The sequence below is a fragment of the Apostichopus japonicus genome, chromosome 17, assembly GCF_037975245.1.
Source record: "Apostichopus japonicus isolate 1M-3 chromosome 17, ASM3797524v1, whole genome shotgun sequence".
Lineage (NCBI taxonomy): Eukaryota > Metazoa > Echinodermata > Holothuroidea > Aspidochirotida > Stichopodidae > Apostichopus > Apostichopus japonicus.
The window spans coordinates 29843418-29857188 of record NC_092577.1 but is presented as its reverse complement, the minus strand read 5'-3'; the positions used below and the strand labels follow the sequence as shown (position 1 = coordinate 29857188).

The 13771-nt window shown below is 39.4% G+C and overlaps 1 protein-coding gene across 1 annotated transcript in view; it reads left to right on the top strand.

The window, feature by feature from the left end:
• The window catches only part of LOC139954748 (intermembrane lipid transfer protein VPS13B-like), a 48533-nt gene that overhangs the window by 20823 nt on the left and 13939 nt on the right, over positions 1-13771 (top strand). Inside the window, exons 24-40 of the mRNA XM_071954669.1 lie at positions 203-334; positions 1253-1426; positions 2407-2622; positions 3068-3333; positions 3820-3943; positions 4650-4825; positions 5370-5554; positions 5652-5824; positions 6008-6144; positions 7588-7794; positions 8021-8185; positions 9229-9378; positions 10284-10712; positions 11133-11213; positions 11518-11693; positions 12140-12298; positions 12499-12727. Coding sequence (XP_071810770.1) covers positions 203-334; positions 1253-1426; positions 2407-2622; positions 3068-3333; positions 3820-3943; positions 4650-4825; positions 5370-5554; positions 5652-5824; positions 6008-6144; positions 7588-7794; positions 8021-8185; positions 9229-9378; positions 10284-10712; positions 11133-11213; positions 11518-11693; positions 12140-12298; positions 12499-12727 — 3179 coding nt within the window. The remainder of the gene's footprint in view (positions 1-202; positions 335-1252; positions 1427-2406; positions 2623-3067; positions 3334-3819; positions 3944-4649; positions 4826-5369; positions 5555-5651; positions 5825-6007; positions 6145-7587; positions 7795-8020; positions 8186-9228; positions 9379-10283; positions 10713-11132; positions 11214-11517; positions 11694-12139; positions 12299-12498; positions 12728-13771) is intronic.

The following is a 13771-nucleotide window of genomic DNA, read 5'->3' as shown; positions in this document are numbered from 1 at the left end:
CCATCTTTCCATCCCATAAATTTGATAGATTTAGCCAGAAAGTATCATCAGTCGCTCATGCTTGCTTGATCTTGTATAGGTCAAACCTGACCTGTATTTTTCTTCATTAAAGCACAGATGGCTTCATGCTTGAGCTCTCATCTACATTCCTAGACAGCTTCATGCTCATTTCAGAAAACCAATTTTTTTTTTTGCTTTTCAGAGGGTAACTTGCCCTGTGCTACCGATTTCTCCGTTCCGTGGTTTGAGACTTGCCTTGGGGAACCAAACGTTAAAACTGGCGTCCGACCGGCCCTCCTAACATTGACAGTTTCCGATTTCTTAAGTGGAGATGGTAAGCTCTTATATTGATTACTATATAATACTTGTATCTGGATGGGAAAAAAAGAAAACATTGGGTGAACAGAGCAGTAGTAAATATCACTGGAAAGTTTAATAACTGCTCCTTCTTTATCGGATATGTTTTGTTAAAATTTCTAATTGTAGGAGGGGGTGATCAGAAACTAAGAAGCTAGATACTTCTGTATATTAACATAATACATGCATTCAACAGTCACATTAAGGAACATTCATGAGACAGAATATGATGCCATGCAACCAAGAAAAGTATCAACAACATTTATCTATTTTTCTCTGTTTCCTGTGTCAAGGCTCGTAATTTCTTTTTGAAAAGTACACAACGTACAGGGGCTCCCAGGTGAATGAGCACCAAACACCCACGCATACATACATATTAGACACTTATATAGCGCTGCTACATTGAGATCGTAGCGCTTTGACAACTTAGCCTTGGTCATAGGTAACTTGTCACACCTACACACCAAAGTGTGCGCAGTTCAATCAATCTCTCATGGGGCACCACAGTGCACCACAACCACGTGTCCCCCGGGGCACTTCCCATAGGGTGCAGCCACAAACTGGCGCATGCAACTATAATAACAAGTTACCTCGCAAGTCCCCATTTATACACCTGGGTGAAGAGAGGCAATGGAGATAAAGTGCCTTGCCCAAGGACACAACGCAATGATCTGGCCAGGGCTTGATCCTGTAATCCTTAGATCACCAATCCACTGCCTTAACCACTTGACCACAACGCCCCAAGGCTTCTGGTTATATGAAAAACAGACTGCATAATAGATACATTCACCTAATCATAATCAGAAGGAATCTAACAAAAGTCTGACATGAACTGAATCAACCTGTCACTATTCAACACCTGACTCGTATCTATTTTCTGTTGTTTTTATCTAAGGTGCGATCGCACTTGACTTGGGAAGGCCCATCCAATTAAATCTCAACATTGAAAAAGGAGAGCAGATTTCAAGCTTTGTGCAGAAGATCAGAAGTAAATTTCAGAGGAAACGGCAAGTGTGGCCGCAGGCCGAGAAGTTGGAGTCGGAAGCGAAAACCAATCCGTTTGTCTCAGGTTCGTGACCGGTATTAGGGTGTAGCAATCTTCCAGGTTGCTGTTACACTGCTAGAAAATTGCATAAGGTATTGTTTGCTTGTGACATTTGTTTGTGACATTTAATGATATTACCCAGAATTCATTGATTCCTGATAGAAAATTCTCTGATGCCTGAAATGATATTCTGTACTGCAGTCAGACAGGTTTTAATGTTGTCAGTGATTCTTGAAAGAGAATTCTCTGTTGCCTGAAATGATCCTCTGTACTGCAGTCAGACAGTTATTAATGCTTTCAGTGATTCCTGAAGGAAAATTCTCTGATGCATGAAATGATATTGTGTACTGCAGTCAGACAGTTTTTAATGTTGTCAGTGATTCCTGAAAGAGAATTCTCTGATGCCTGAAATGATTCTCTGTACTGCAGTCAGACAGTTATTAATGTTTTCAGTGATTCCTGAAAGAAAATTCTCTGATGCATGAAATGATATTGTGTACTGCAGTCGGACAGTTTTTAATGTTGTCAGTGATTCCTGAAAGAGAATTCTCTGATGCCTGAAATGATTTTTCTGTACTACAGTCAAACAGTTTTTAATGTTGTGAGTGATTCCTGAAAGAGAATTCTCTGATGCCTGAAATGGTTTTCTCTACTGCAGTCAGACAGTTTTTAATGTTGACAGTGATTCCTGAAAGAGAATTCTCTGATGCCTGAAACAATTTTCTGTACTGCAGTCAGACAGTTCTTAATGTTGTCAGTGATTCCTGAAAGAAAATACTCTGATGCCTGAAACTAATTTCTGTACTGCAGTCAGACAGTTCTTAATGTTTTCAGTGATATCCAAATTGACAGGGAGGGTTGATAGCTGGAGAAGGTAGTGTTAGTTAGGGATATTGTGATACTTATCCCCCATCCCACGCTTCCCTGACCCCTCCCTCCCGTATTTTGCAGCAATTGTATTTTAACGCTTCCTTTTCGTGCTGACACCCTCGTCACAATTTCAGGGCTGCCGATCCAGGAAGCTGAAGGTTCATCTCCGAATCAGGATCAAACTAAGCCAACTGATCCTCTGGGACCTTTGGCTGTGATTAGGAATGTCTCCTTAGCAACATCCCACTGTGCAGTTACCATAGCAACTGGCCCAGATCAAGACAATGCTCAGGCTCTGTTTTCTATCGCTAGTAGTAGTGGCAACATTAAAGTTCATCAAAATATTCAAGGTAAGTTGGTTTTTGTATTAAAAACAAAGGCATCTGTTATATCTGTAAATTCATTTGAAGTTTTTTCATTCCCATTGCTAACAGTAGCAGGCTTATCACAGGTATTCAACATATGTTGTTTTGTACATATTTCCTAACACACCATAGGAAGACCTACAGCAAAAGCATGTCATAAAAGGACAATTGGCAGTGACAATGGAACATAAAAGTCAGTGTTTAAGGAGCAGAATGTCTGAAAAACATTTCATAAAATGGTGTTAAATGTGACCAAATTCGTCTTGGAAGTGTGGAGGGTTTTTTGTTGAAAGGGGATGAAATATTCCTAGAGATGTTTTAATTTCTCTTCTTTTTTAATTGAGTGTGACAAAACACAATGTGACAAAACACACAATCTTAAGTCAAAGCATGCTAATAAATTTTTCTTTCATTTCATTTTTTCATGCAGGGCTCACTAAAGATTTACGCATGACTCTTTGTGTTTCTGGTGTCGCCATGGAAACAGGCCTGAGCAATACCATAAGGCGCCTGGTTGGCCCTGTGACGTTTGAGTTGGATACTGCCGTCCAGTTGCTATACAGCACGCTGAGTGTCACGAAGACTGTCAGTCACATCACGTTTGGTCACATTCCAATAATTCTCGGTCAGGAACATTTGAATTGTTTGAAAATCTTAATGACCTGTTATGGAGACTTCTTAGGATTAGGCAAGAAGGTGAGTGTACCTGATATTGTGATAAGCAGTATAAGTAAGTGGCTAGGGCCTCTAAGGTCAAAGGTCATCTGTGAACAATTCCAGACGACAAGATAGCATAGCCTGCATAGCTTAATGGTGTCGCGAGGTGGGTGGGGTGGGGGGGGGTGGGTGGGGTGCTCAATGGGACTATCAATGCAAACGTCCAAGACTAAGATGATAATCCATTCACTTTCTCTCAAATTTTTTTTCTTCAAATTTTCAGAAAAAATAACACGATACAAGAGGAGGGTCCTATATTCTCTTATCTGATGTTCTACATCAGGGTCACTAAATATTTGAAAAATTTTGAACACTTTTGGCTAAAAAAGTCACAATTCAAAGTAGACTTTTCATGATATTTTAACGCTGTTGGACACTTCTTTGATTCTCTTTATGGGGTGTAGATCAAGCCTCGTAACAAATCGCAATTAATTTACGATTCTAGCATTTTGTTTTTCAATGAAGGAACCGGTGATACCACCTGCTCAACAAGCAGAGAGAAAGTCCTCTGGTTCAACTGTGACCCCTGACCCCGTCCATAGCAAAGATGACCTGAGATCAGGGAGCTTTGTCTACATTACAGATTCAGGTAATATTCAGTTTAATATCACCAGATTTTTCACCCAAATGTAATAAATATCGATCACAGATCACCATTACCTGCTACCTATCTTTTTTGGCATGTCTGAACTGAAATAAAACTACTTTCCATAAATAAAATACTTTCCATTAACATTTATTTGGTGAAAATATCAAGCAAATTGCCTTTTTTGCTTGATTAATGACAACCTCATTTTAAGTAATACAATTAAGTTTAAAAAAAAATATTGTGTAAATTTTTTAGATTTATGTTGTTTTTGTTATTTTTTTGAGAAATTTGATGATTGAGACAACAAAAAAAGAGACCATATCAGTTAGCTTGAAATGTCTTTTTAGAAATTTAGAAAATGTAGTAACTGGGGTGGGAAACAGTAGGTTCACCAATAATGTTAGAGCTTGTTAGCCCATGCCCTGATCAAACCAGTCATCATTTGAGTATTTTTGTGCAACCCTTGAGATGTTTAGTTTGTATCAGTTGCAAAAATGGTGCAGAAAATGAGAAAACAAAGGAAGAAACAGACATAGTTCTTTGATTCCTTTCTCACAACTACAGAAAGTTATTTCCACAGAAGTTTATTTTCAGAAAGAATTCTGTTTGCCTCAAACAGTTTGTATCAAACCAAGCACCTTATGTTCGTTAAAGTTTATCGTTAATCTTGTCGTGATTTTTTTTATTGGGTTGGTCCAAAAACTAGAATCTCAAGAACCTCATGCTAACGAGATACAGTTCCAACCGGGAGGCTCTGGCACGAACCACGACGGGACCATGACATGGCAGTATCCAGAGCCGAGGGTGCTCACAAGAATTACCATGACCCCTATCCCACTGCGTACTGCCACAAACATAAGCGATGAGGATGAGCTGAGTGACGTAAGTCGCCGTAAACGTAGGCAACGTAGCCTCATTGTAGAATGTATCTTTGTAGAGTGTTGCATGTTGACTGCTCTCTGAGAACATGTGTTTTATATAGTAGGTTATTAATCCATTACTCTGTCATATAAAAGTATACTTCAAAAAGGCCAACAAAAAATTTATTGTAGCTGTCTGTACACATAGTCGACTGTAGCGGTCCACAGACTATTAGGCCCATGACCCAGTATCTTCCATGAGGAATGAACCACAAGCCACCAGACCCCTCCTCCCCCCCCACACCCTCCATAATCAATGCTTAGAATGCTGCATAGAAACTACCTTGGATTATCGGCTTATGTTTAAAAAATACTTAATCAATATCCGTCATGCTTCAAACTGTAGATACATTTTTCGAGGTCTGGGAAAGATTCTGCGACCCACTGAAATGTTTAGCGACTGGCTCTTGAGTTGTGCCCCATAGGTTGCGTCCATTAGTCTGGCTGTGCATTTAAGGATATGGGTGACAGTCCTGAATTGACAATGAAAGTATTCTCTTTGTTAGGTGCCATGCAGTTTGGAATACTGGGATGAAATGGACTGCTGTTTTCAACATTACAAAGATCTGTTTGTCTCTGAGACTAACACCTACCATGTAAGCATGGGGCTGGGTCAAAGGTCAATTGGAAGTGATGGCGCTGTCGCAGCCTGTCTCTGGAGAATGGTGCTGAATCCTGGAAGTGATAAAAGGTTTGTTTCTTAGTTGTATATTCTTTCTTTCGAACAGACCGATAACGAGCAAGTTTCGTCTCAGTCTCTGATCAAATTCTTGTTCTCCTTTCCGTAGGAAGAGAAATCTTCTCGACGAACAAAATATCATCCTGACTCCAATGGCGCTGGCAGCGTCACTCCGTGTGGATTCTTGTTTCTCGCCCGTCTTTATTCCGACGACATCCCTGGCGTTGAAGTTTGGTTTAATCGACGTTCATCTGGTGAACCATCGGAGTCAGTTAGGACAAGGTAAAAAAACCAAATCTTAAACATATTTTTATAAAAAAACATTGAAGTGGCTGGCAAGTAAACTAATTGGAAAGTGGATTAACATTGTCCTATTTAAATTAATATATTTTGAGCATAAATGCCCATAATTTTTGTGTCAGAAAAAAAAACATGCTTTGTTTTTGGTTTCTTTTTTGGTTCCAGTTGTTCCTGAGAAGCTCCTGCCATTTACCTTCGATGATGCTGAACCGAAGGATCAGGAAGTTTGTGTCATGTCGTTGATAGAGTCTAGACTTAGTGCTCAGTTATGGAGGGTTCCATCCACAGCCCTCAAGACTAAAGTAAGCTCAGTTCTTCAATATGCTACACATTCTGCTACTCGTAGTGCTACTCAAGGCTACTAATGACTACTCGTGGCTACGCATTGCTAATCGTTGCTATTGAATGCAATGTATGGCTATGCAGGGCTACTCATGGCTACCATGCTACTAACGACAACTCAGTGTTACCCAAGGCTACTGGTGCTACTTATTACTGCTCATGGCTAATAATGGCTACACAGGGTTACTCACTGCTACTGAATGCAATGTATGGCTACTCACTGCTGCTAAGGGAAACCCATGGCAGTGCAGTGCTGCTTATTGCTACCCAATGCAAATCACTGCTACTGATTGCGTCTCAGTGCTATTCATTGCTACTGGGTGCAGCACATGCCTTACCCAGTATTACTCATTGCTACTCATTGATTCTCATGGCTGTTGATGGCTACCTGTAGCTACACATGTTACTTGTGACTACCAATGGCTACTCAATGCTTCTCAGTGCTACTCAATGCTGCTAAATGCAACTCATGGCTAACCAGTACTACTCATGACTAACCAGTACTACTCATGGCTACTCAGTGATACTCATGGCTGTTCATGGCTACAATGTTACTCGTGACTACCAATGGCTACTGAATGCTTCTCATAGCTACTTAATGCAACTAACCAGTACTACTCATTGCTACTGATTGCTTCTCATGGCTGCTCAAAACTACTCAAAAATACTCAAACTTTTTACCATTAGTTTATTTTAAAGCAGCATTTTGAGTTGGTTGGACTTTTTTTGCCAAACCTAACGAGTATTTCTTAAAATAAGATTGCGATTAATCAAACTAAGACCATCCTTCAAGATTTTTTTCATCAAACAGAATGTAACCTGGGTGAGAAGTTAATGAATTTGATTCAATCTTGAACATTTTGTCAGCCGGAGTCTTTTCATATTAGTATGTAAAACACAACGTAAAGGCGAACCTCCAAAGTTTGGACTTTTTGACTAATTTTGCTTCACTCCTTGAAATAAAACTTGACTGTGTAGCAAACTAATTAGTTTACCAGGTAATGAGTAGTGTGTTACTCTGTAATGAGTCATGAGTTACTCTGTAATGAATTACTCTGTAATGAGTTACTCTGTAATGAGTAATGAGTTACTCTGTAATGAGATACTCTGTAATGTGTTACTCTGTAATGAGTTACTCTGTAATGAGTTACTCTGTAATGAGTTACTCTGTAATGAGTAATGAGTTACTCTGTAATGAGTTACTCTGTAATGAGTAGTGAGTTACTCTGTAATGAGTCGTGAGTTACTCTGTAATGAGTTACTCTGTAATGAGTCATGAATTTCTCTGTTTAATGGGATTTAACTTTGGAATAGCTTTCCAATATTTATCAATTTCAACTCAATAAAGCTGCTTTAAGGTCAAGATTTTGGAAGATTTGTTTCTTCTTCTTCTCACTCTACAGTTACACACCACTTTCAAAGCGTCCTTGCTGAACTACTCTCAGCTGACAATGGTACCGTTGATCGGCAGCCTACCGCTAGAGGGCAGTCTCATGGTTGACCAGGCAGATGGCGGATGTCTGATAGAAATGGACAGTTCGGATATCAATGTCAGAATTGGTCAAGGGTCACTGCACACGCTCACAGGTGCCCTTCAGTCGTGGATGAACGTAAGAATGAAAATCGATTTAAAATGTATCTCTCTGTAAATGTATGAAAATTGTGCTAAACTCTAAGAGTAAAAACTGATGTCATACTGTAATAGTATTATTTATTCTGAAACAAAATTGTGAGAAATATTTCAGTCTTTTATCCAAACTGTGTAAAGAAGTTTTCTTGGGTGTTGGAAAAGGTTTTTGGGATTTTTATTCAAGAGCTCTTATCTTTTCCCATCAGAACGAGCAGCAAGAAGCCGATAGGGTGGTTTCTGCCTATTACATCCTCAGTAACAACACCAACGTCACGTTAAGACTTGGTCAAGTCGACACCGATGAGGTCATCATCCTCCCCCCTAGGAAGATGCACCAGTACTGCTGGAGGACACACAAGCAATGCCGACAGGTAGACCACGAACCTAGTACACCAAGGAGGGATATTAATAAAATGTTTCTATTTTTGTAAAACTGTCTAATATCTCATTCTTGATTCTTGATCCTTCCTGATTAATGAACATCCTCATAAGCAAACTTGCTGTCCCGGATGTGTAACTTTACCCTGGTCATTGCCAGGTAACTTGTCACGCCTACACACCAGAGTGTGCACAATTCAAACAATCTCTCCTGGGGCACCACAGTGCACCACAGCCACGTGTCCTCCGGGGGACTTCCCATAGGGTGCAGCCACAAACCGGGGCACGCAACTATATTTACAAGTCACCTCGCAGGTCCCCATTTACACACCTGGGTGAAGAGAGGCAATGGAGATAAAGTGCCTTGCCCAAGGACACAACGCAGTGATCTGGCCAGGGCTCGAACCTGTAATCCTTAGATCACAAGTCCACTGCCTTAACCAATTGACCACAATGCCGTCATAATATATCTAGAATAATGTGCATGTTCAAAATTGAACTGGTTTTATTTGCAAATCTAAGTTATATTTTAGTAATGCTACAAATTCTGGACCAAGCTAGGGTACTGTCAGCCAAGGGGAGAGAATAAGGGAGGGTGGGGGGGTTGTTTGAAATATAAAGGGTGCTTTTTGTAAAAGGTTACATTAGGTTTGTGGACTCCAGGAACCGAATTGTGACGGCCTTCAAGAAAGTGTTAGATGGGGGCTACTGCAAATTTTTGTGGTGATTGAGGTTATAACGAACGAGGGGAATTTACCCTGTGCTCTTTGGATGTTCCCACTCTTGTCCAGGAATTATTTTAACTGCCACCGCTCCCAAGACCACCACCCCCTCCCCCACCCCTAACCCCACCCCTACCACCTCTCCAATGTACTTGCTCCCTTATGTCTGCATGTCACTCTCATCATTACAAATTTAATACACCACTTCATACTTCAATAGAGTATCTGTTCATAACCTAATGCCCACCTCTCTATTATAAAACCTACATAACAATTGATCTATTGTTTTCTGTCTATTGTTTCTACCCTTTCAGCTGTTACACGTGGGCATTGACGACTCTTCCTATTGGTCTGAACCGTTTGATATCTGTCGGGAGGGTATAACATCCCCTCCTCTGAAGCACGTCGGTAAAGAAGCCACATTATTTGTCGAAGTTAAGGCATTATCTCCACTACAGCGACAGGTGAGCATAATCACTCTCCGTTGACTGTGTCCGATCCGTGTCCGATCTCGTGATTTCCTTGTAACAGGTTGTCTTAGTCCGGTGATGTTTCTCGATACTTGAAGGCACATTTTACAAAGGGGGCATTGTGACTGTTATACATTTACCTCATTATTGGGGCCAAGTGAAGAACAGCAAGCAATGGAAACCCCTTCTTAAAAGTACCACCTTTAAGTTTGATAAATTTTGTCGATGCTGTTAGATGCTAAATGCCCCCCCCCCTCCTTAAAATAAAACTGACTCATTAGCTTGATTAATAATAATAGTAATGTTAGGAATTTATAAAGCGCAAAATGCAAAAGTCTCTAAGCGCTGATTAGTCATGTTTTCATTTCTAATAGTAAAGTAAAGGTCAAACATTTTGTGCAAATTCTCCCAGGTTATTAATAATTTCTAATATTACATAGAGCGCCTGTGCGAAGGAATGTTGGTGATGGTATGAAATTCATTGATATGTCACACAACATTTATATTCATTTGGTTGAAAATATCTAAAGGGTTTTGTCTTAATGTAATCCCCTGGCCTATATTGTCCGTGATTCTTGCAAAAATTTGGTTTAACTCTGACCAATCCTCAGATCGCATTTTGAACAATTTTTAAAGTAATTTTTGCTTGAAGAATACATTAGAACATTCATGCGATAAACAATGGAATTTGCTCATGTGGTAATAACGACAGGATGGTGTCATAATGTTCGTTATTTAAACAGGACCAGCTGCCTTTTAGGTTTTTGGGGGTTGACCTCTTGACCTCCTGGTTTGATGTTAAGGTTAATATTTTGTATATGCCAAGCAATGTTTAATTTAAAAAATATCCATTCATCCATCTGAATAAGTTTTGGCATCTTTGTCTAATTCCTTTGTAGGTTCTCTTCCACGCCAAGCAGTCTTTCGTCAATCATCTCACCATTCCAATCGAAATTCACCTCCAAGTCTCCTCTGATGATCCAGACCAAGATGAAGACCAACCAATCGGTTCTTTAAGAGAGAACGGCGCTCTGTATCTAGAGGATGCTCTCCAGATAGAGGGCGCTCTTAATGCCGATACGAAGCTCACAGGTAACCCGAGTCTATTAGAAGACGCAGAGAGCAGACGAGGATCTGAAGGGAGGTTACAACCAGAGGGAAATTCAAACCAGTTTCTTCCGATCGATGCCGAATCATCCCACCCGTCTCTCCTCATGGACGAATCAGACATCGTCGGCGTGAGGGTCAAGCTTCAAGGTCAGGAGAGCGACTGGTCAGAGCAATTTGCCATCGCTGGCGAGATGATGAGGGAGAAATTTGTCATAGAGGTGAGCCCCTTGCTGCAAGTATAAATCCTTGAGAGGTGACATTTCAAGTTTCTCTCAATCAAAGATGGATGGGAAATTCATCAAAATAATTGATCATAATTTCAACATTCACTTGTACAAAGCACGAATCTGTCAATCAATTACAAGCTAAACAGGTTAGAAATAAGATGACGAGAGTTTTGATGTTCTTTATTCCAAACGCAGATCACTGTCCAAAACTGGAAATTACAGTTTCATTTCGTTTTTACCTTATGCCACCATTTTGTTTTTATACCTCTACTAAAGATGTTTTTTTTCACCATCCATTTGAAATGAAAGATCCTTCACCACCTCCGTCACCCTCCTTTCTTCTAATAAAAGGATCTGCCTTTGCAAGTATATTTTCCATACTTTATGTATATCTTTACTTCCTGCTACTAGGTGCCACGTCCAAGCAAGTCCAGTATTTACTTCTGCTGTTCCATCTTGGAAGAGACTCATGATGGTAAAACTCAGAGAGCTGTGAGTTTCATTTTATTTCTCTTCATATATCCTATATATATATATATATATAAAAATAAAGGTCATTTAGTTTGTTTTTTTCCCCTTTAATTTGTAAATACTTTTCGTCATCAAGATTTCATAATTTTACGTTAAATTTTCCTTCCTTCTAGATCCTGTTCAGTCCAGTATATATATAGATATATATATCTATATATATATATAAAAATAAAGGTCATTTAGTTTGTTTTTTTCCCCTTTAATTTGTAAATATTTTTCGTCATCAAGATTTCATAATTTTACGTTAAATTTTCCTTCCTTCTAGATCCTGTTCAGTCCCTCGTTCTGGATAAACAACTTACTTCCGCATTCCTTAATCATGAATCTAACATGCAGAAAGAACCCCGGTGTACAGACCAAGGAGGTCCAGGGCTGCGGGGCTATGACCCCCTTGTACCACCTCAACCCCTCGTCGCCGTACTTTGCAACATTCCAACTGACGTAAGTTCAGCTCGGCTAGTCGAGTGCAGTTTGTGAATTCCCTGTTTACACTGGTTTAAAGAGAAACACTACCTTTGAAACATGGCCTTAGCTTTCCCTTATTTTCCCACATTCCAAAAATGTTCTCATTCGCAAACTGATACTGCAGTTGGAACAAATGACTAAATTGCCGATAACTTCAGGATTACTAGGTAAACAAACAAAAATTGTGACTTTTCTGAAATTAAAGAGTGAGTACAATGATTGAAGTTGATGTGAACTTAAGAAAATTACTTCAGTAAAAAGTGAACATAAACAGCAAATGCTCTCCCTTTAAGTATTTTACCAGGTGTTATCTGAGGCGATTACTACCAGACAAGCAAATTCATTAATGAATTTACATTGTTGTTTTTTTGTTTCTACATTTGCATTTTCGATTTTTCTCTCTACTTGTTTTGTATTTACAGTTCGGAAACATCTCCATCCAACCCAGCCATTCCAGTTAGTTTTGACTCCGACGTTTTTGTGGTTTTATCCAAGGAACCCCTCAACATATCCGATCTAATCTTTCCTTCATCCAAGAGAAAGTCTAGAAACAGCTGGCTCTTTGAAATACCAGAATTTGGGTAAGTTGTGTTTGGATAATTCTTTCTAGCAAGAGACGAATATGAAACTGATGAATTATATCAGAACATATTCCGATACTCCACTGCAAACAGTGCTACCAATTTTTACAGTTCAATTACCATCATCACAAGTGAATATTACAATTTAAGATAAACTCGTGATTATTTCTTCTTGTGCAATCATATTTCTTGTCTTCCAGCCAATCAAATTCAAGCAGTCAGATAGAACAGCCAATCATCAGCCAACCCAACACTGATTTGAATATTCATCTATCTCAAGATTGGTCACATGTTGATTCTGTGGTGATAAACGTGGAGCCATGGTGTCTGGTTGCCAACGAGACTGAATGGGATGTTACCATTTCTGATGAGGGGGGTAGGAATTGTCACATCCCGGCCAGTACAGTTATTGCGCCACCAAAGATCCAGGTAAAATATAATATATTAATAAATAATATTTCTCCACACCTTTCTGTCTTTGTCCCTCTCCAGTTTATTCCCTACCCTGTTCCTTTAATCCTTTCTTTGTCCCTCCACTGTTTATCTCCTACCTCTCCTCTTCCCCTGTTGCTTTTGTTCTCTCCATCCCTTGTCCACTTATAATCCCCTTTCATCTATCTTATTGTGTTCACCGTGCTCATTAACCTGTCTGTATTCTGTGCATGTTTTTGTCCCTTCTGTTACTGTACTGTTACTTGTCATTTACCCTCTGAAGCAGATCCTGCTTGGATCGAAACGTCAGGCCAACTTACTTTTACACATTCTATTACACAGGGTCTCTAGTGGATAAGCAGTTTGCTAAGTTTTATTTTATTTTGATATTAATAAAATATCATTTGATATCATTCTTCTGTCTTCAAAAAAAAAAAAAAACTCATACAATATTTAGATTTCTCATGTTGTCTCATTTGATGCAAAATTGCATTTTTCTGCTGCCCTGGCTTAGAACTGTAGGGCATAGCACACCAGTTTTGCTTGTTGGGTAAGAATGAGGATTAGGATTTCTACATGGCATCATCCTCCTATACCTAGTTCGGCATAAATTTCTTCCCAAAATACTCTTTTCATTGGTGCGAGTTGTATCCTCCCCCCCCCAGAACCCCTCCCCTCTTGCACCTTCTGTGCCCTTGTTGCACACATATATAGAAGTGATAGGTTTTTTGTGATAATACAGTGTAGCTTTACAAATATGGGAGATTTTGGGACTACTTTATAAACCCAGAGAACGTTGATTTCTTGGAAACATATCAGTGGAAGTTAACCGAAGCTGGCAGAAACAATTTACCAGCACTGTCAGGCTTAATTGTTAGTCTATACCGGAAAGAAAATACATTTCCACGTTCAATAGAATACATTTCTTTCTTCGAACGTATTGTTCACAAAGGAGAACATTTCCTTAGGATAAATAATGAACTCTTGCAATTACCAAATAATTAAAACAGTGTGTTTTTGTTTACCCCTTGTGTATTTTTA